This window comes from Carica papaya, chromosome 5 (genome assembly GCF_054855325.1).
Source record: "Carica papaya isolate Zhongbai chromosome 5, ASM5485532v1, whole genome shotgun sequence".
Lineage (NCBI taxonomy): Eukaryota > Viridiplantae > Streptophyta > Magnoliopsida > Brassicales > Caricaceae > Carica > Carica papaya.
In genome coordinates this window covers 3,961,811-3,980,814 of record NC_142313.1, presented here as the reverse complement: position 1 = coordinate 3,980,814, position 19,004 = coordinate 3,961,811, and the positions used below count along the sequence as shown (strand labels likewise).

At 33.6% G+C, this 19,004-nt stretch overlaps 4 protein-coding genes across 4 annotated transcripts; 2 read left to right on the top strand and 2 right to left on the bottom strand.

The window, feature by feature from the left end:
* The first annotated feature begins 115 nt into the window (after positions 1–115).
* Positions 116–7,994, top strand: LOC110819533 (CTP synthase family protein). The gene is made up of 22 exons (XM_088219718.1): positions 116–526; positions 880–959; positions 1,149–1,235; positions 1,323–1,373; positions 1,455–1,572; positions 1,667–1,723; positions 2,072–2,136; positions 2,306–2,389; positions 2,753–2,803; positions 2,927–2,989; positions 3,095–3,141; positions 3,415–3,484; positions 3,575–3,637; positions 4,023–4,112; positions 4,207–4,245; positions 4,884–5,033; positions 5,108–5,185; positions 5,276–5,361; positions 6,293–6,341; positions 6,452–6,532; positions 6,785–6,878; positions 7,482–7,994. The coding sequence occupies exons 1-22, from the start codon at positions 409–411 to the stop codon at positions 7,544–7,546; spliced, it is 1,686 nt and encodes a 561-aa protein (XP_088075844.1). The 5' UTR covers positions 116–408; the 3' UTR covers positions 7,547–7,994.
* Positions 7,995–8,948: 954 nt separating this feature from the next.
* Positions 8,949–9,850, bottom strand: LOC110819502 (uncharacterized). The gene has a single exon (XM_022048724.2). The coding sequence runs from the start codon at positions 9,723–9,725 to the stop codon at positions 9,165–9,167; it is 561 nt and encodes a 186-aa protein (XP_021904416.1). The 5' UTR covers positions 9,726–9,850; the 3' UTR covers positions 8,949–9,164.
* Positions 9,851–14,243: 4,393 nt separating this feature from the next.
* On the top strand, positions 14,244–15,613 carry LOC110819515 (uncharacterized). Its single transcript, XM_022048749.2, has one exon. The coding sequence runs from the start codon at positions 14,518–14,520 to the stop codon at positions 15,157–15,159; it is 642 nt and encodes a 213-aa protein (XP_021904441.1). The 5' UTR covers positions 14,244–14,517; the 3' UTR covers positions 15,160–15,613.
* A 2,385-nt stretch (positions 15,614–17,998) lies between these two features.
* LOC110819513 (DUF3511 domain protein, putative (DUF3511)) lies at positions 17,999–18,863 on the bottom strand. The gene has a single exon (XM_022048744.2). It carries the CDS (start codon positions 18,677–18,679, stop codon positions 18,353–18,355), a length of 327 nt encoding a protein of 108 aa, XP_021904436.1. The 5' UTR covers positions 18,680–18,863; the 3' UTR covers positions 17,999–18,352.
* Positions 18,864–19,004: the final 141 nt, after the last annotated feature.

Here is a 19,004-nt window from a genome sequence, read left to right as displayed (position 1 = left end):
AATTCTTTTAATATATTTTTCCATGTTAGTAATTATTATTATTATTTTTATTTCTTTAAATAATAAATAATAAATATCCTATTCCCCCTTTTTTTTTTAACTCCAATCTTATTCAAGATAAACATAAGAGTTACAAAACATAAAGAAAAGATTATTTAAATGGCGCTAATCCATGTCATGCGTTGTAGGTCGAATTGGGAAATTTCAGGTTTGGTGATGCGATGGCACGATACGACTGGTTCACATGGCGGGTATTGATAGTTCAAAACTGGAAAACGACTTGAGTTTCGTAATCGAGGAAGAGGTTCGGCGTGTTTTCTTCAAAGCTTTCCCGCTTGGACATTACCACAAACATTTTGCCTGCATTAGTAAAGAAATCAGTTACGGAGAGAAAGGAGATTGAGAGAGATGAAGTACGTGCTGGTGACAGGAGGAGTGGTGAGTGGGCTGGGCAAAGGCGTTACTGCTAGCAGCATAGGCGTCGTCCTCAAAGCTTGCGGTCTTCGCGTCACCTCCATCAAAATCGGTTTTACCTCTTCTTCTTTTTCGTTTTCGTTCTGCGGCCGCTTCTTGTTTTTCATGTTGATTCTCTGTGTACATTTTCTCGTTGTTTTTTTGATTGTTGCTAGCAGCGTAAATTATTTGATTTCCGAACCGATAGTCAAACTTTGTAATTGATGTTTTCCCTTTTCAGACCTAGTTAACTTTGTTATTTGTTTTTGAGAAAATATTGCTCAGTAATGGCTTCGTTCACTGGCCATGGTGATGTGTTTTTTATTAAACTGAATATGCAGTAATGGAGAAAGTAGGAATGTTTATTGTTATTACTCCATTTTCCTTTATTCTTGGCATATAGGTGATTGTTTCTGTGTCTTGCAGATCCATATCTCAACACAGATGCCGGTACCATGTCTCCTTTTGAACATGGCGAGGTTTTTGTTCTGGATGATGGTGGAGAGGTTTCCCCTGTGCTTTTTCTTTTCCTATTTGTTTCCTGGTTTTCCCGGTTATCTACATGTGTTTTTTTTTAAAAGAATTTTGATGGTGATCTGCTATCAATCTGCTCTGCTCATATGATATAGTATCCAGAAGTAAATGGTTTTTTGGACCATGTGTTAACCAGTTTATGTCTTTGCTTCTTTTGAAAGGTTGATTTAGATTTGGGTAACTATGAGCGGTTCCTGGACGTGACACTTACTAAGGATAATAACATTACCACGGGGAAGATTTATCAGGTGGTTGGTTTATTTCGGTGTAGAATCAAGCCTATGGGATATCTGATTTCTACAAGTTGCTAAATGATGTTTTACTTGCTTAACCAGTCTGTCCTTGAGAAGGAGAGGAGAGGTGATTATCTTGGGAAGACTGTTCAGGTAATGATCAACTTAACTAAATCAATGGACGAGTTTTGTGACATAAAAAAGAGTATAGGCAACATTTTGCGTGGATTTTAGGTGGTTCCTCACATCACAGATGCTATTAAGAATTGGATTGAATCAGTTGCCGTCATCCCTGTGGATGGAAAAGAAGGCCCAGCAAATGTTTGTGTCATAGAGTTGGGAGGGACAGTAGGTAAGAGCTTTTTGAAATGAATTGATCATAGATTGTTTTACTTAAGAAGGAAGAGATAATTAATGCTATCCTTCACCCCTTTCCTGGTCAACAGGTGACATTGAATCAATGCCATTTATTGAAGCTTTGCGACAATTGTCCTTTTCAGTTGGTAAGCTTGAACATTTTGTTGCTAACACCAGGAATGTTTTTACTGCGCCCTGGGTGTTGTTTTGTTTCTACATGCTTGTTCCTCCATTTGATTAGTTTTCCTTGTCATTCTTTTATGGTATTCACTAACCACAAGTAGAGAGTTATGGTTGGATTCTTTAGATTCATAGTCTATGATTGTGCTTTACCTGCGTGGCAGTCTTTTATAGTATAAATTAGTGAGACAAATTGGATATGCATGTAGTTTGGTTCTATTTTTTAGGGGAATGAGTTCATTGATAACAAACAAATTTGATAATGTTTCTTAATGTGCATTAATTGCTTATACCAATTATCATTATTTCATTAGGACAAGATAACTTCTGCCTCATCCATGTGAGCCTGATTCCTGTTTTGGGTGTTGTTGGGGAGCAGGTAATGCTGCAAACTTTTGTTTAAATCTGTATACAAGGTTCAAATACGTTTGCCAAGTCTCTATTTGACTAAAAATATTTTTAACTTGGAGATTGAGTTTTATCTTTTGCTTTTCTTTTTCAATGTAGGTTTGTTTATGGTATGTTTCTCTGTTTGTGTGTTTATGCAGAAAACTAAGCCTACTCAACACAGTGTCCGAGAATTAAGAGCACTAGGCTTGACTCCTCACCTTTTGGCATGTCGCTCTGCTCAGGTATTTTTTTTTCTCCTTTGGTTCCTACTTGGATGCGCTTGATCCTTCCGGTTGATCCTACTGCACCCACTTAGTGCTAATAGTTTGGGGCAGGATTGGTGTGGGCCTGGGGTAATACCCTTGAAACAAGTGACTTTATGCCTTAGTGGGGCATCTGTACTTCTTATATGTTAGATAGCATCCTGTTGATATTGACATCAAGCCTGTCACTAAATCTATATGAGTTTGATTACCGTTTTCCCCTTTCTTTATTTAGCATGAGCGGGGATGAGTGTGAAGTTTATTTTGTCAATCTACTGAATTATTTTGGAAGATATCCTAGTGCAATATTTAACTATGTAATTCTTTTCCTTTATTTTGCAGCCCTTACTGGAAAATACGAAGGAGAAACTTTCTCGGTTTTGCCATGTTCCGGTAAATTGTTTACGTAGTTCGCTTGTGGTTCTCTCAGTGATTTTTTTGGGTAAAGTCTTCTGGGCGAAATTTGTTTCCTTAATGGGGTTCTTAATCTTACATATCTTTTTATGGTTTTTACAGGCTGATAATATTCTCAATATTCATGATGTTCCCAACATATGGCATATTCCTCTTTTACTTAGAGTGGGTTTAATAGGCTTTGGATTCTTTGAAAATCATAGAACTTCCAATTTCTTATGCTAAGACTTTCTGCTTTTTATGTTTTCTGATGCTTTTTACTTGTTTCAGAACCAAAATGCACATCATTCAATTCTCAAACAGCTAAATTTGCTCAGGTTAGTTCGGGCTTATAGGAAAACTTATCCTGTTTAGATCTATCTGAAATGTAACTGAAAATGAAACGAGTTATAAATTCGATGGGTAGTCAATATCCTCTTGTTTTTATTTTTCTTAAAACAGTGGAATTCTGTGTTTGGTTCCAATAGTAACTATTGCTTGTTGAAAATTGATTCCATATACAATAATATGCAATCAACCATGACGAAAATATACTACATGGAAATGGGTTTATTATGTTAACTAATGAGGTGATCCTGTTCTTTTTTCAGCATTGCCACACCACCTGCTCTTGAGAATTGGACTAGGATGGCTGAAACTTTTGATAATCTCACCAGTTCTGTTAGTATTATCACATCTAGCAAGTAACCTCAGTCTCTTGTCAGGATTGTTAACCATTGCATCTGAGACTAAAACTTGATAATTGCACAGGTGAGAATTGCAATGGTTGGGAAATATGTCGGCCTAACAGACTCATATCTGTCTGTTGTGAAGGTACGGACTAGCTTAAGGTCTATTCTGATTTTGAGTATAGTGTGGTGCTAACAATAGCACTTGGCAGGTGATTTTTCCAATTAAACTTTCTAAGAAACAATTCAGCTTAAAAAGAAGATGCTGATAAAAGAAGAGCCTCTCAGTTGCACTGCATTGGGTGTTGATTTTTCCATCTTTCTGGATTGTACTACTACTCTTTTGAGGCAGTGCCCTTTGTACAATTAGTGTTAACATTGAACTTCAATTTTTTTTTTTTTGACTCAGGCGCCCAGTTGCATTAGTGCTCCTTTACATTGATCTAAGTCAAGAGTTTTAAAACCCATTACTCTTCCTATTGAGTGAACTAATAACACCCTTTTGTTTATTTTCTTCCTTTTTCTTGCAGGCCCTTTTGCATGCCTGCATTGCTTGTTGTTTTAAGCCATCAATTGATTGGATTGCAGCTTCTGATCTAGAAGATGACAGTGCAAAATTGGTATTGAATTCCCATGCGATGCTTATGTAACCTTCTTTTATGATTTCCTTGATATCTTTTTCCAAGTTTTTGAACATTTTTCTATTGCATACAGACCCCTGAAGCTCATGCTGCTGCATGGAAGACTCTGAAGGTAGGTTTTATTTATTTTGTGCTATTTTGCATTTTACTCTTTCCCATTTGTTCTTTGCTTTTATGTTCCAGAAACATCTTATCTTTTTCCCTTGACCAAATTCTTCTTATTTTTTAGCTCCAAATGGTGTTATGTCTTATCCTGGATGCTTACCTTTTGATTGATAGTCATCATGAAATTTTCAACTAACAACTCATTAGTGAAATGTTCACAGAAGAAATGCATTTAAATGTATCATTACTTCTTTTTCTTTTAATTTTTTATGATGCTAGATGTTGTTTACTTGGATCTGTCAAAATGCTTTTCTATAATGTGTTCGATCACTCTTCTTTGAAACTTCTCCAGGTTGGCCTCCTGTTTGTGCCTTTTTTTTCCTGTTAGGATAGTGTGGCTTGTTTCTGATACCATTGTGCATGATAGTTATAGAACTCTGTAATGGTAGCTGATTTTAACTAGCAAGTGAATAAATATGTTCTATTTATGTACATGCCCAAACGGACTCTCTAAGTCTGTAGTTATTGTGTTTGTGGGTTTATAAGACCGGCCAATTTTTCTCCACAACATATTCTTAGAAAAGAGACGTGAATATTTAACACTATGAAATTAATAGAAGTTGATCTTTACAACAATATTTGCAGAGTGCAGAATGTGTTTTGGTTCCTGGTGGTTTCGGAGATCGTGGTGTGAGAGGAATGATATTGGCTGCAAAATATGCTAGAGAGAATAATGTTCCTTACCTTGGGATATGTTTGGGCATGCAGATTTCAGTAATTGAGTTTGCTAGATCTGTAAGTTTTTTTTTTCTTTCAATAATAGTATTCAGCTTCTCCAGCAAACACAGTGTCCTAACAATTTGTTTTAGGTTCTGGGCTGGGAAAGAGCCAACAGCACAGAATTTGACGACAAGACACCTGATCCTGTTGTAATTTTTATGCCAGAAGTATGCATTTGCACTTGAACTAATCTTTTCTTTGTCAAATATGTTAACCTTCTACATTAAGCCTGTAATTTTTCTTCCATCCTGATGCAGGGTTCAAGAACGCATATGGGAAGCACAATGAGGCTAGGATCTCGCAGGACACTGTTACAAACTCCTGACTGTATTACTTCTAAATTGTATGTAATCTATCTGCATATACATCCAGAAATTGAAGAGGCTCACATGATTTCTGCATCATTCAAGTTGAAAATTCATTATAAATCATTTGATAGAAAAAAAAAGAAAAAAGAAAGAAACATGCCATACTTGTCAATCTTATGTGGGAAATTTGTTCATTTACCTTGTTAATGTATAAAGTACTAAGGCTATCAAATGCTACTTCTATGAAAAAAGAATAAAGATACATTTCAATGAGATAAGACCGAAATAAGAAAGTATTTTAAATCAAGTTTCAATTTAAGTGAACTGCATTTTAACTTCTATCTCACCAAGTTCGAATAAGAAATCCATGTACTAGGATTTTAAAAGTAGGAATAGAATTGGATTGGATTTTTTGGGCTAGCTCTGAAGAAATATTTTCATTAATTATAAAGAGAAGGAATATTTTGCTTACAGTTTTTGTTGAAAGCGAGTTTATTTTTTAAGAGTTTACGTGCTTAAAACAAAACTGACATGGGGAACTTTTTTCTTTGAGATCATTTTTGGTCAATAAATTAAAGGCTTATAGACCAAAAGAATTTATTACATGATCTATTTTTCTCTTGAAGTTCTGTAGTTAAGAAAAACCAATGCAAATAGTATTATAAGCATTGGTTAGCGCATTTGTGTCTGTCAGCTATCATTGTGTCTAGTTTCCCTATAAAATTATTGCAGCTGGACATGCATATGTGCACATTGATAAGATATCAAACCAATTGCTCTTTCCTTTTCTGGTGCTAGCCGGCAGTCCATTTCTATAACAAAGTTTTGCTGTTAGCAAATATAAAGTGGAGGTCCATTATGATAAACGAAGTCTAATAATTCACTTCCTATAATTTCAAAAGTTCTGCACTTTGTCATGGTTCCTTCTATTCATGCTTCCTGATTATACTTGTTCTTAAATGGCAGGTACGAAAATCCAGATTATGTGGATGAACGGCATCGACATAGATATGAGGTTAGTTGTGAATGCCAATATACTACATAAAGCAGATGATTTCACAGTGCATTTCCCATTTTGGATATGTATGACTTGATATTTTACCACCTTAATTTTCTAATTTGCAGGTAAACCCAGAAGTGATTGGAAATCTGGAAGAAGCAGGCCTAAAATTCGTTGGGAAGGATGAAACTGGAAAAAGAATGGAGGTAGGTTTCCTGCTAGGAGGTTTTCAGCTGGGCTCATGCTAACTCGTTTCTTTGACTTCGCCATAATTAATGTGCTTAGAACTGGAGAAGTCTTACTGGTTAATCTTTCCTTTTAATTCTCTTAAAAGTTTTGCGACTTTTGACTGTTAAACACAGTCGTCAATTTCTTTGCTAAAAAAAGAACACTTTAGTTCTTGCAAGTGAGATATGAGTATTTGAGGGGTTTTTTTTCATTCATCTTTTGTCATTCAGGTTCTGGAGCTTCCAAGTCATCCATTCTATGTTGGAGTTCAATTTCATCCAGAATTCAAATCAAGGCCTGCAAGGCCCTCTGCTCTATTTCTTGGTATTTATTAATTTGAATGCTAAACCTTCTTTATGTTCTGTGATTTTGAAATGCAACCTGATGGGAAGTATAGTATCGTAGCATGTCATATCTTCTTATTAATGACATCCAAGGAAAACACGGGTTGATATGGAAGTTGATTTAGGAGGATGGAGGTTTTTCAAGGGTTATGGTTCTACATGGTACCCATAAGCGATTAAATATTTGATTAACTATATTTTTTATACATTTAATAAAACATGGGTTAACATGGGATATGATTTAGGATGCATGAGGTTTTTAAAGGTTTATGGTTTTACATGGTATCTTTTGGAGATAAACAGATTTGGTTAACTATTGTTTTTGTATAACTGAAGTTTATTCTTTTAAAACTAGGCACTCCATATTAACCATTTATTTACCATAGCGTCATCACACTCCCTTGGTTTGAATATTCATTCTCTTTGAAGTTGCCTAACCTTATTGTGCTTTCTGTATGCATATGAATAAAAATATCTTTGCAGCAGTGAAGTGCTTCATGAGCATGTTTGTAGAACTTTTACTGTGTTCTCACTAACTCCTTTTCAAGTAAATATTTGCAAAAATATGCTTTGGCAATTGCAGGTCTAATATTGGCAGCAACGGGACAGTTGAATGCATATCTTAACAGGCATCAGAATGGAATTTGAACTGACTTTTCTTTTTTCTATGAGTTGGTAAGACTGTAGTTATCAGGATTTGGCCTGGGAAGTAAAACGAACTTAACTCAATAGAAAGCAGATGACCAATGAGGCAATGCCTGAAAGGTTGATATTGATTTGAAATTGGTTCTTCGAATTGGGAGATAGCTGGTGGATTTTTTTTTTAAAGACATACAAACTCTAAGCTGGGAATATAAGTTGTTCCCCTTCCTTTTGGACTTGAAAAGGACATACTTGTAGAAGAAGCATTTTTAAAGCATAAAACGAAACTTGTATATTTAATTTCCTGCAGGTATTTTTTAGATTGTGCAACTTTTACCCAACAAAGAAAAAGAGAACTTCTGACAGATTATATGGCTTTGGTGAGAAGATAAACACTGGAGAGTCTTGTAATTGATCTTTGTATTTGCAAATTATTTCTGGGAATCTTCCTTTTCTTCTTTGATCAGGTGAACACGTTGATTTTCTTTGGTGTAATGTTAGCATAGGCTATGAGTTTTGCTTTTAATTGGTCAAGGCTTGGGCCGAACTTGTTAGATTTGGCAAGTATTTTTTGGAGTAGGTCATGGTTCCATTAATTTATGCCTTAATAATTTTTCTACTTGGACTGGATTTGCCCCTAAACTGTGTTGGACGAGGAGGTTGGGTGGCTGGCCCAACCCATTTTGACATGTCATTGACTTGTGCTTCCAAAAGAAGGGTTCTACTATGGGCGACAGTATCATGTTAAAAAATTATTAAATAGCAATAAAAAATTTCAAGTAATCAAAACAGTAAAATCGGATTCTTTTTTTTTTTTTTATCTGTTGTGACTATTCAAACTAATGGAATTTATTTACCATGGGATGTTCTTTAACTTAAAAATCTAATATGTTATTAAGATTTAATCTAATTTTGTCATTATAATTTATTAATTTTTTATTTTATTAAATTAAATATTATAGATCAATTATTATTAATTAATAATGTATTTATAAAATAATAAAATTTATGTTTTTATTATGATATTTAAATTTGTGACATTTATATAAAATATAAAGATTTTTAACAACTTAATTATTTTGTTGATAAATAAATATTACAAACATAGAAAATAATATCATCCCTGGTATGAATAATAGATCGTAGATTTTCTCCCAAAAGAAGGCATCTATATTCATCGTTTATTTCAGAATGTGGACATTCTTCCTAATTTGCCAAACCGAGCTTCTAAGCATTTAAATCTCAATACCAAAAGGGATTCCTAAATCTATGTTCTAAAAAACTTTTTTAAAAAAAGCTTAATTTGTATTAGATATAGAAATTCATTTGAAATTAAAATATTATGTATAAAAAAAAATTGTATTTATTGTTCTAATCTTATAAAAATAAAACTTAAATCAAATCCGGATTCTTCATAATGGAAAAATGGATATCCTATTAGTTATTATTCATGATTAAAATTGCAAATACTGGATCCAAGTCTCGGTATTTACAAACAAAAAACCCTTCTGTCTTGCAAATACATATATATATATATATATATATATCTCTGAAATTACTAAAAAAAAAAACCCAAAATTAAGGAGAAGTAAACATGTCCAATCCAAACATTCTCCAGTTTCAATTAACTTGTTCCCCTGTTCAACATCTCATTGTACTGTAAATACGAGATCTGTCTCTGCAACTTGATTTGTTCATAGAAGTTAGCTATGAACTTCTCCGCTCTCAAGTCAATCCCATCATCCTCCGCCATTGATCCTTGACAATCTCCATCTTCCTCCTCTGCTCGACCTCCTAAGAAACTCCTCCTCCTACAATCATAACCATACCCATATTCTTCACAATGATGATCATGTTCGTGATCGCCGTCTAAATCGAAATCACAATCAAAGTCAACCGCGTGAGGAGTGATGCAGGGGAGGAGGAGGTGGCGCATGGAGGCCGCCGGTCGGTGCATCTTGACGTGGAAAATGGGCGTCTTGTCAAACGAGAGCTCACGTTCGCCGTACCGGATGAGTTCGTGGTTGGAGCTCTGGTTTGCAAGGCTTCTCAAATACTTATTCACCACCCGCAGCTCCATTAATAAACGGCGTTTGAAGACGCCGCCTTTTCTCGTCCACAGCAATGCCAGTCTCAGCAGCCTCCATGCTCTGTTAGCAACGCCGTTATTTTGCTTATTGGCCATCTTGGTAAGTTTTCACTGTTCTGATTCCTTCTTTTTTCTTTTTGGCTTTTCTTGTTTGGGTAGAGGCTGAAAGTATATACTGAATTAAGAAAAAACTTGGGAATTGTTCGTAAGGTAGGGGGAGATATATATACATATATATAGGAGTGAATATGTACGTATAGGTTGTGTATAAGTGTGTGTAATGTGTTAGAGAAGCATAGGAGATTTTTTGATACGCGGAGAGAGAAAAAAGGTTTGGTGAGTAAAAAATGTGAAACTGTGGGCGGTGGAAGCTTGGAAGAAACATGGCTGTACGCGGGAGAAATCGAGCTGTTGCAGTTTTATTTCCTAATTTGCCCTTTCCTAATTAAATGATTATGAAATTAAATTAATTAATTAGTTTTCTTGTTTGGTCACAAAAATTAACATATAATTATTTCTCAATAAACTGAAGCTTTCAGAATTTTTTTCACTCTCTTTTTACACAACCCTTTTAACGATTCACACGAATGAACCATGACACATTTGCGTACGCATGTTCCGGCCAAGTAAATCAATGATTTACCGCCACAGTAAATCTTGTTTTAGAAGAAACACCAAGCAGTAAATAATTTAAAGCAAGGTGACATCACATCAAGTTGGTTAATTCGAAGGGTATTTTTGTCATTACATAGGAAATGCAAAGGAAGTTAAGAAAGTGAATGATTAGAAGGGATGGGCCCCACACACCTTTATAATGAATCCATCAATTCTAGTTGTGTTCTTGTTGGGGCCGCTAACTTTTAGCGTTTGAATTAAGAAATTAAGAAACAAAAAAAAAAAAAAAAAAAAAAAAAAAAGGTTAAAGACTTTTACACAAGCAAACGGTTGCTTGTTGATTTTATGAGATCCTAAAACAAGAAAATAAACCATCAAGGCTTTGGTATAATTTGTAAATTTCAGATTATGAGTGTATTTTAATATTAAAAAAAATTAATTACAGTAAAAAAAAAACAAGAAACAAAATTACCCATTTAAAATTATATATGAAAACCAACAAATTTTAATCCAATTTTTATATCTACTTATATATATATATATTAAAAAGTCAACTTTGATTACTGTTATGTTTGAATTCTTTATGTATTTTACTAAAAAAATAATTGGGTTTGAATTAAAACAGAGAGATGATTAAGTACTTTTCTAATGAGATGTTGGATTCATTGAATAAAATTTTGTAATTAAACCGTGTATAGAGAACCGTACTAATCACTAATAATCATGTAATTCACTTCCTCTTTTCATGTCAGTTTCCTTATATTCACTAATCTTATTATAATATATGCTTAAAAAATAATAAGCATTAATTAAAAAAGTAAATGGAGGGGAAAGGGAGAAATCATAATTAATTAGGTCAATGTGTCTATATACGTACAAATATATTTATAGTTGATTTCGAATTTGGTAGAGATTAAGAAAATTAATCGAAAAATGAGACCCATTTCAAGGCATATATATATATATATATAAGATCAAAGGAAAGAGTGAGACGCAGATTAAGGGATGCATGGACTGAGTTGGATACCACTCATATTAATTATTTTAATTTCATTCATTAAGGAGTTGTGATTTTCAGAAAATAAAATAAATTTGAGGAAAATCATTTGCATTTAATATTTATTTATTTATAAGAATTTTCTCTATCATATAGATAGATACATAAATATATTTATTTATTTTAAAAAGGGAAAACATCAATCAATTGCAGGAGTGAACTTGGCCGTTAGTTAAGTAAAAAGGTAGGCCCTACACTAACTATTTTAACCAAAAAGGAAAGTAAAAAAAAAACAGTGAAAATATTTTAACTGCGGTGCCACTTGATTTCAGTGCTTGTCTTAAAAGTCTCAATTAGTTTACAACTTGCAGTTGACAGAAACTATAACCTCCTGTCTCCAGAAAGAAAGTTAAAAAACAAAAATCCAGCTTTCTTTTTGTCCTTATTCACAATTTTATTTTTTATTTTTTATTAATTAATAGCAAATGAAGACTTTAATATAAATATAAATATAAATAAACAAATAATACAAACTCATATTCAATTGGCCAACCTCGATTTAAACGGACCAAATTATAAAATAAATGTACATGCATTTAGGAAGAAATTTTTGATTGAATAATAGATACATATCTCAATTTATAAAAATGTTATATTGTCTGTTTAAATTATATTTTCGTTCGTAGATAAAAAATATATATATATACACGAAGTTAAGATTAGTCACAAATATTACAATATTAAGCATTTTCACCTTACGGGATTGTATTGTCCTTGAGAATAAAAATATATATCTATATATAATAAAAAATGAAAGTATTTATCAATCAAATTATATACATACGTAAATTATAACATTGAAGAAATAATATTCAATAAAAACGCATATGAGAAATATTTTAAATTAAATATATGATCCTTTAATTAGTTTATTATACATTGAATAAATAATTTTAATCAATAAACTAAAATAAAAGAGGACCCAAAAAAGAAAAACAATCTAGAGTTAAATCATGCAGAAGTTTGGGAGGCACATTATAAATTATGATGTGCAATGTATATATTGAGTAGTTGTGGGTAATTGAAACTTTCAAATCACGTATATAATATTTGGTTGCCTTAATTTTGCAAACGTTCCATTTTTTATGCATTATTCTCAGCATTTAATTATGTTGCACGATAAAGATATATACATCTCCTCTATTTCTTCAAACTCAAGATATACTTTTTATTTATTTGATAATACATGTACCTATATATATAGCTAGCCAATATTGATATTAGTTGTTTATATGTATAGGTATGTCAATTCCTTAAAATGGTTTTGTTGTGGGCACCTTCGTGAACATTTTAATTGGGCAGATGCATTCCAGGTTGTCTGAGCTGTGAGGAGATCTATATATATATATACATATACATATTTAATTACCAATATCATTTGAATTGCTTATCAATTAGCTTACCTTACGCATATGTATTGACTATATATGTATATACACATCTACGTTATTTAGTGACGATAATTGGTCTATGCCATCACCATGGTAATGTGGTCCTATCGGGTGGTTATATGTATAGTAACTTATATGCAATTTAATTAATTAAAATCATAAATTTTTAAATAAAAATACATGGAAGTATAATTCAATATAAAATCATAATTTTTTTATAGGGGAAAGAACACAGCAATATATATATATATATATATAGATTATTCAAGAAAGTTAGATTAGAACTAAACAATTAATTGAGTTAATTGATTATACATAATTAACTTGTATACATATTTAATTAGTATGTGCAATTTAATTAATCTCTTGGTATGATGATAAAGAATATCATTTTAATATATACACACACACACACCCCTATTTAAACCTAATTAAGCTTGCTTATTGTTGAGATCAATTTCCATTTTGCCTTATAATAAGCAACAATATACACATAATACGTGTGTGTGTGTGTGTGTGTATTTCATTAATGTGGTAAGTTCAGTATTATACAACACATTAATCATTAATGTATATAAAAAGCTATGCATAATTTATTGCGTGAAAACCATCGAATTTAATTGTAAGTAAGTATGTATATATAATTATTTGACAGAAATGGCATCACTTGCTAATTAATGAACGTAATTACAAAAATGTTAATACACTGATATTGAATGGTTCTCGACTTCCATTCCTAATATTATATACGGAGAATTTTATATATAAATATATATGATGAGAAATATTGTATTTTTATTTAGCCAAAAAAGAGAGAAAAGAAAATAAATCAGCCAACCATTGGATCAAGTGATTACGTCACCGGTTGAGGTGAGAGCCGTTGGATTAAGTCGTCCTTCTTTCGACCAGTCTCAGGTAGAAGACGTAACACTTAGCGGTTCCTTCGGCTGAAACGTCGGTTCCGCGGCTGTCCACCCACTGAACATCAGTTATTTTCTTTTTTAGGAAACAAGAAAACACAACCAACTACTACTTTATTTCCCTCAATCACTCTCACGATTCAAACATTCTTCTCAGCAAGAATATTTAGTGCCTACTAAATAATAAAATTGAATCAATTTTTTATAGTATATACTTTAAATTTATCATTCATAGTAATTGCTTATAATATTTTTAATTGTGTTTTTAAGCTGTTACTTAGCGATAAAGAAGATACCCAGAAAAAAAAGATTGAATTTTTATACTTGTCAAATCATTGTAATAATATATATACACATTGAAACCATAAAATTCAGGTGAATACGCAATGGGCATATTCAAGTATTAATAAACTCCAACTCATGCGTCATGCCAGCTCCAAAAGAAAACCACTGATTGATCTGCTCATAAACTTTATTTTCTTCTTTTACCAAAAACAGAAGAGAGAATTGGTTGCAGGCAAAGTAAGGTTCAGTAAACCAGTTAGGAAATTAAATTAATAGGCGACTTTCTCCTTCACCGCCATTTTTAACCTTGACCAAGGTTTTAGTTTCTTGAGCTGTATTTGGCGCTTAGATTTCACGCGCATTTACTTTGTCAATTTAAACAAGCGGCTCTGCTCTGCTGTTCTCGCCGCGTTTGTTGGTGAAAACACCACGTACTCCGCATATATAAATTGCCTGTGAATGCTGAGTCTCTCCTTCAAGGTGGTACCTAAAATTGGCCCTGCGCTCGTCGCAGGCCGCAGGGACACCAGTCCCTCCAGTTAACGCCCAAAACCCATCATAGAAATCTTCGAGACAAACAAAAACTAGTTAATTCTCTGTTAATTCTATCTTCTTTTTTGATGGAAGAGGCATTAGAAAAGGGGACTGGGAGTACCGTCAAGAAACCTGATATTGACCGTGATCATGGCGGCCTGCCCGTGCGTAAGAAAAAGAGAGGAGCAATGCAGCTTATCAGAGTTGCTTTGTACCTTCTCCGCCACCGTTCGTCCAAATCCAAGCTCGTTCATCACGTGGGTGTAGCTGAAAATAAAAGCTTGTGGAAAAGGCTTGTGGGTTCCATTCGTCCTTTGCATCTCCAGAGCAACCAATCTCCTCCTGCGCCATTGACGATGACTTCTGATCTTCCGTTACCGTTACCGTCACCGTCATCTGCGGTTCATGAGCAGGTGGTGGTGGAGGAGGTGTTCACGCCACCTCCTTGCTCCCCTACGACGTCCAGCAGTTCCCACGACGACATGAGCAGGTATCAGTCGGCATTAAATCTCCAGGAGCTTGATCGCCATCATGACGACAGCTGCGAAGAAGATGATGAGGATTATGACGATGAGGAGGTGTACGATGACAATGGCGGAGACGAGATGATCGATGCGAAAGCCGAGGAGTTCATCGCCAAATTCTACGCTCAGATTAAGATTCAAAACAAGGCGTACAACGACCGGTACAACGCCTACGTACAACGCCAGGATTCGTTCATGGTTTGAGGATTAAAACGTCGACGTTTACTCATAATAATTTCATCACTTTGATGATTCTGCATCTGCATGCATGCACATCGGTCATGAACTTAATGGGTTTGATGCTGTGCGGCTGATCGTATCCATGTCTTTAATTCTGTTTTATTTTCTTTGTCGGGTAGTGGTTCGTGGGGTCAACATATTCAGGATATAGTAGTACTTAATTAAGGGTTTGAAAAAAAGGAGGATTCAAGGGGAAAAGAAGGTTGGTGTTCTTCTCAGTTTTTTCATTTTTTTTTTTTAAATTTATTTCTATTGGTTTTTGTAATAATAGTTTTTTAATTTCTTGTTATTTTATTAAATTAGGGGGTGTTTTTTAGCATGAATATTAATGGAGGAGAAACTGGGTTGGTAAGCTTGTAATCTTTTCCTCCTCTCATTTGTATCAAGTTTCTGTAATACAATGTTTCACACCTCTAAATCTTCGTCTCTTACATTTTCTTTCTAATCTAGTTTTGATTTCTTTATAACTATAGGTTCAATATTCTGTATTATTAATTAATTTATTGTAAACAACATTTGCCTTCTTTTTAAGGTATCTTTTTGTTTTTCTCCTTTTCTCTCTTCCTCCCTCTGAGGTGCTCTTCTCATTCTTGAAACATAAATACTCTGAATTACCATTTTCAATTCTTTCTCTTTACCAGTCCCTCATGCCCAGAAACCTTTATCATTTGGTCAAAATATATTCTATATCATCTGGTTCATCACCATACAGATGAAGCTGGAGTTAGATAATAAGCATGAATCCCAAAACCACTTCTCTCCTCTTATCCAAAGGCCTTGGAGGCAGGCCCAATGAAGATTATAATAGCCAACTGCATAGGATTGTCCTATGCCTCTGTAATTAGCAGACTAAGGGCCTAATAATGAGAATAAGCCCAGATTTTCACTTTATATCAGAGACAAAAGTAGAATGATGTACATATGACTTTTTATAAGCCATAAGTTCGGCTTTGATAATTTGAAATTTGGCCAGTAAATGACATAAGAGGTGGATTATGTCTTGCTTAGAGAGCTTCTGTTGATGTCTATGTGCTAATTAAAGAGCACACAATTAATGTAAATTGGGTGTTCATATGGGTATATAGCCCCCTGTTTTACTCTACTAAAACCAAATTCTGAGAGAACTTAATTAAAATTTGCGAATGCATAGGGTTCTCATGGGTGACTTCGATGGTGTGCTAAAAGATTCAGAAAGGCGCAAGAACCATAATAGTAAAAGCTCATCAACAAATAAATTCTAGAATGTGATTGATTAACTTGACTTAATGGATTTTGGATTTACAAGGAACTCTTTTCCCCGGTCGAACAAGAGATGTGGAGTTGCGAATTCAAAGGCCAGACTTGATACAGCCTTAGAAAATTGTCAATGGTGAAATCTGTTCTTGGAAACTAACTGAACAAGAAATTAATAAGTTACAGCAACACCTAAATCAAGACAACTTGAATGAAAACTTCTCTACAAACTGAATTACATGAGTTGTTGACCCAGGAAGAGATGTTTTGGAGGGAAAGAAGCCGAAAAAAAGATGGATTTCCTCAAGGAGATTTAAACACTAAATATTTCCATCTTATGGTCACTAAAAGAAGAAAGCAGAAATCTATTGTTTTACTGAAAAATGTCAACGGAAATTGATGTGCTACTCAACAAATAATGTTATATCGATTTCTACAACTCAAATTTTAAACGATGAAAACGTACATCTTGAAAAAGTGTCGGATGAAAATGAAACTTAACACACTATCGAAAGTATAGGAGCTCATAAAGCTCGAACCCGGATGGTATATCGAAAATATTTAATTATAGATTCTAGCAAGGTGATTTCAAATATTTTAGCACTATGCTTATGGCCTATGGCTAAAATAATATTTCAATCAGCCTCCATTAAAGGTTGATAAATTCAAAATAATATTGTTATAGCTCATGAACTTTAACATTCTATGAATTAAATTTTCTTATTTGGGTTTGGGCTTCCATATCATGAATGAGCTTGAGAGGAGACATAATGACAATAACAAATTTACTTATTTAATTAATTTTGTCTCAACAATTAAAAGTGTAAAAATTATTATGTCTCACGTTCCAAATAAAATTGAAACACCAAAAAAAAAAAAAAAAGAAACCTATGATTAAAAAAAATACTTGAGTGCAAAGTTATATAAATTTTATTATTTTGAGTTATTGTTCATGATATAAAATGAAGTTATATTTAATTAAATATCGTTACATATACCTCATGAAGTAATGTGGATCACCCTATAATTACGAAAGTCATAATTCTTTAAAATGTTATCATTATAAATAATTGTTCATAGTTTTATTAGTCATTTTCATAAATTTTAAATTTTAAATTTTTTTATAAAGACTAAAATTAATTCTAATTTTGATCCTTAGAAAAGAGTTTGGTAGAAAGGTTGACACACATTTTTTACCTTTTATGTTCTATATATTTTTTTTGAAATAAAATAGATATATTATAGAGAAAGTACCAAAAAATACTGCCTGTATATAAAATAATTACAATAATTATACCAATCTCTTCTAAGTCTCTCATGTATCCTAAATTTTATGGTCTATATTTATTTTTTACTTTCATTTCATTTCATTTCACAAAATCGAATTATAATTTTTTTTTTTTATTTAAGTTTCTTCCTCTCCTGTTTAAATTTGAACAATCTATAGTTCCTACTTGTTAAAGTAAATTAAAATCATGAGTTTCAAATGAATTAACACCCACCATACGTTATAAAACAAATTATAAAAAAAAAGAAAAGAGAATAATAAAATGAAAAATCAGAAACAAAATAAAAAGCAAATAAAGATATTACCAAGTTACAGCAGTAAAATTCTTTTTTAAAAAATTACCAATTTTTAAGGACACTTACCCAAGGAAAAAAAAAAATGAATTTTCTTTAGAAAAAAAAAACAGAGTAGGTCGTCTCTCTCAATTGTCTTTTGCCCCTTACCTATAACAAGCTCTCTCTTCGGTCTCCACCAACATTGATGATCCCACGGCTGAGCACGAAATGCCAAATCCGACGATCAAGATCTTCCCACGTCGGCAGAGCCCCGGGCCACGATCCGGGGGGACCCACCTCACTTTTACACTTTAATCTGGGACGTACGTTATCTCTACCAAAATCAATCAGAGGCAACCCGTTAGTATCCACGGACAATCTGCGAACACTTGTTCTTGATCCAACGGAGGCCCTTCTTTATAGAATCTTTGACTTTTCCCTCGACGGTGTAAACCTTATACTTAGCGATCCTCTTCTTTCTCTTCATTTCAGGATCGCTGAAACCCCAGGGCGGCTTCGACGCGCCCTGACTCGACCGGGTCGCCCGCGGCGGGACCGGCGGTCGTTCGGGAGAGTTATTGCGACTCGCGTAGATCTGATTGGAGCTCATGCTGAAACTCTTCCCGCTAACGATCTCCATCCTGCGATCACCTCCGTAACTCCTCTGACCCGAGCCGTATCCGTCCATCTCTGTGGCGGACGCTCCGATGGGAAGCGAGAGAGCGGGAGAGCGAGATAGATAGGGAGCGGATTGCTGGGTTTATAAGGCGAAATTTGGAGAGAATTTAGGGTTTGGGCATTGGGAACAGGGAAAAGGGTAAAGTAGGAAAAGTGAAAAGAAATTTATAGAATAATGAAGAGAAAGAGGGTTTTATAAAAGCTTGGTTTTTTTTTTTTTTTTTTCTGTTTTAATTTTAACAGTTTGCAATTTTGCATACGTGGTTTGTGCAACTCAACGACGTACTTTTTATTGTTTTAAAAATTATTTTCTGGAAGCTGAAGAAATTTTAATA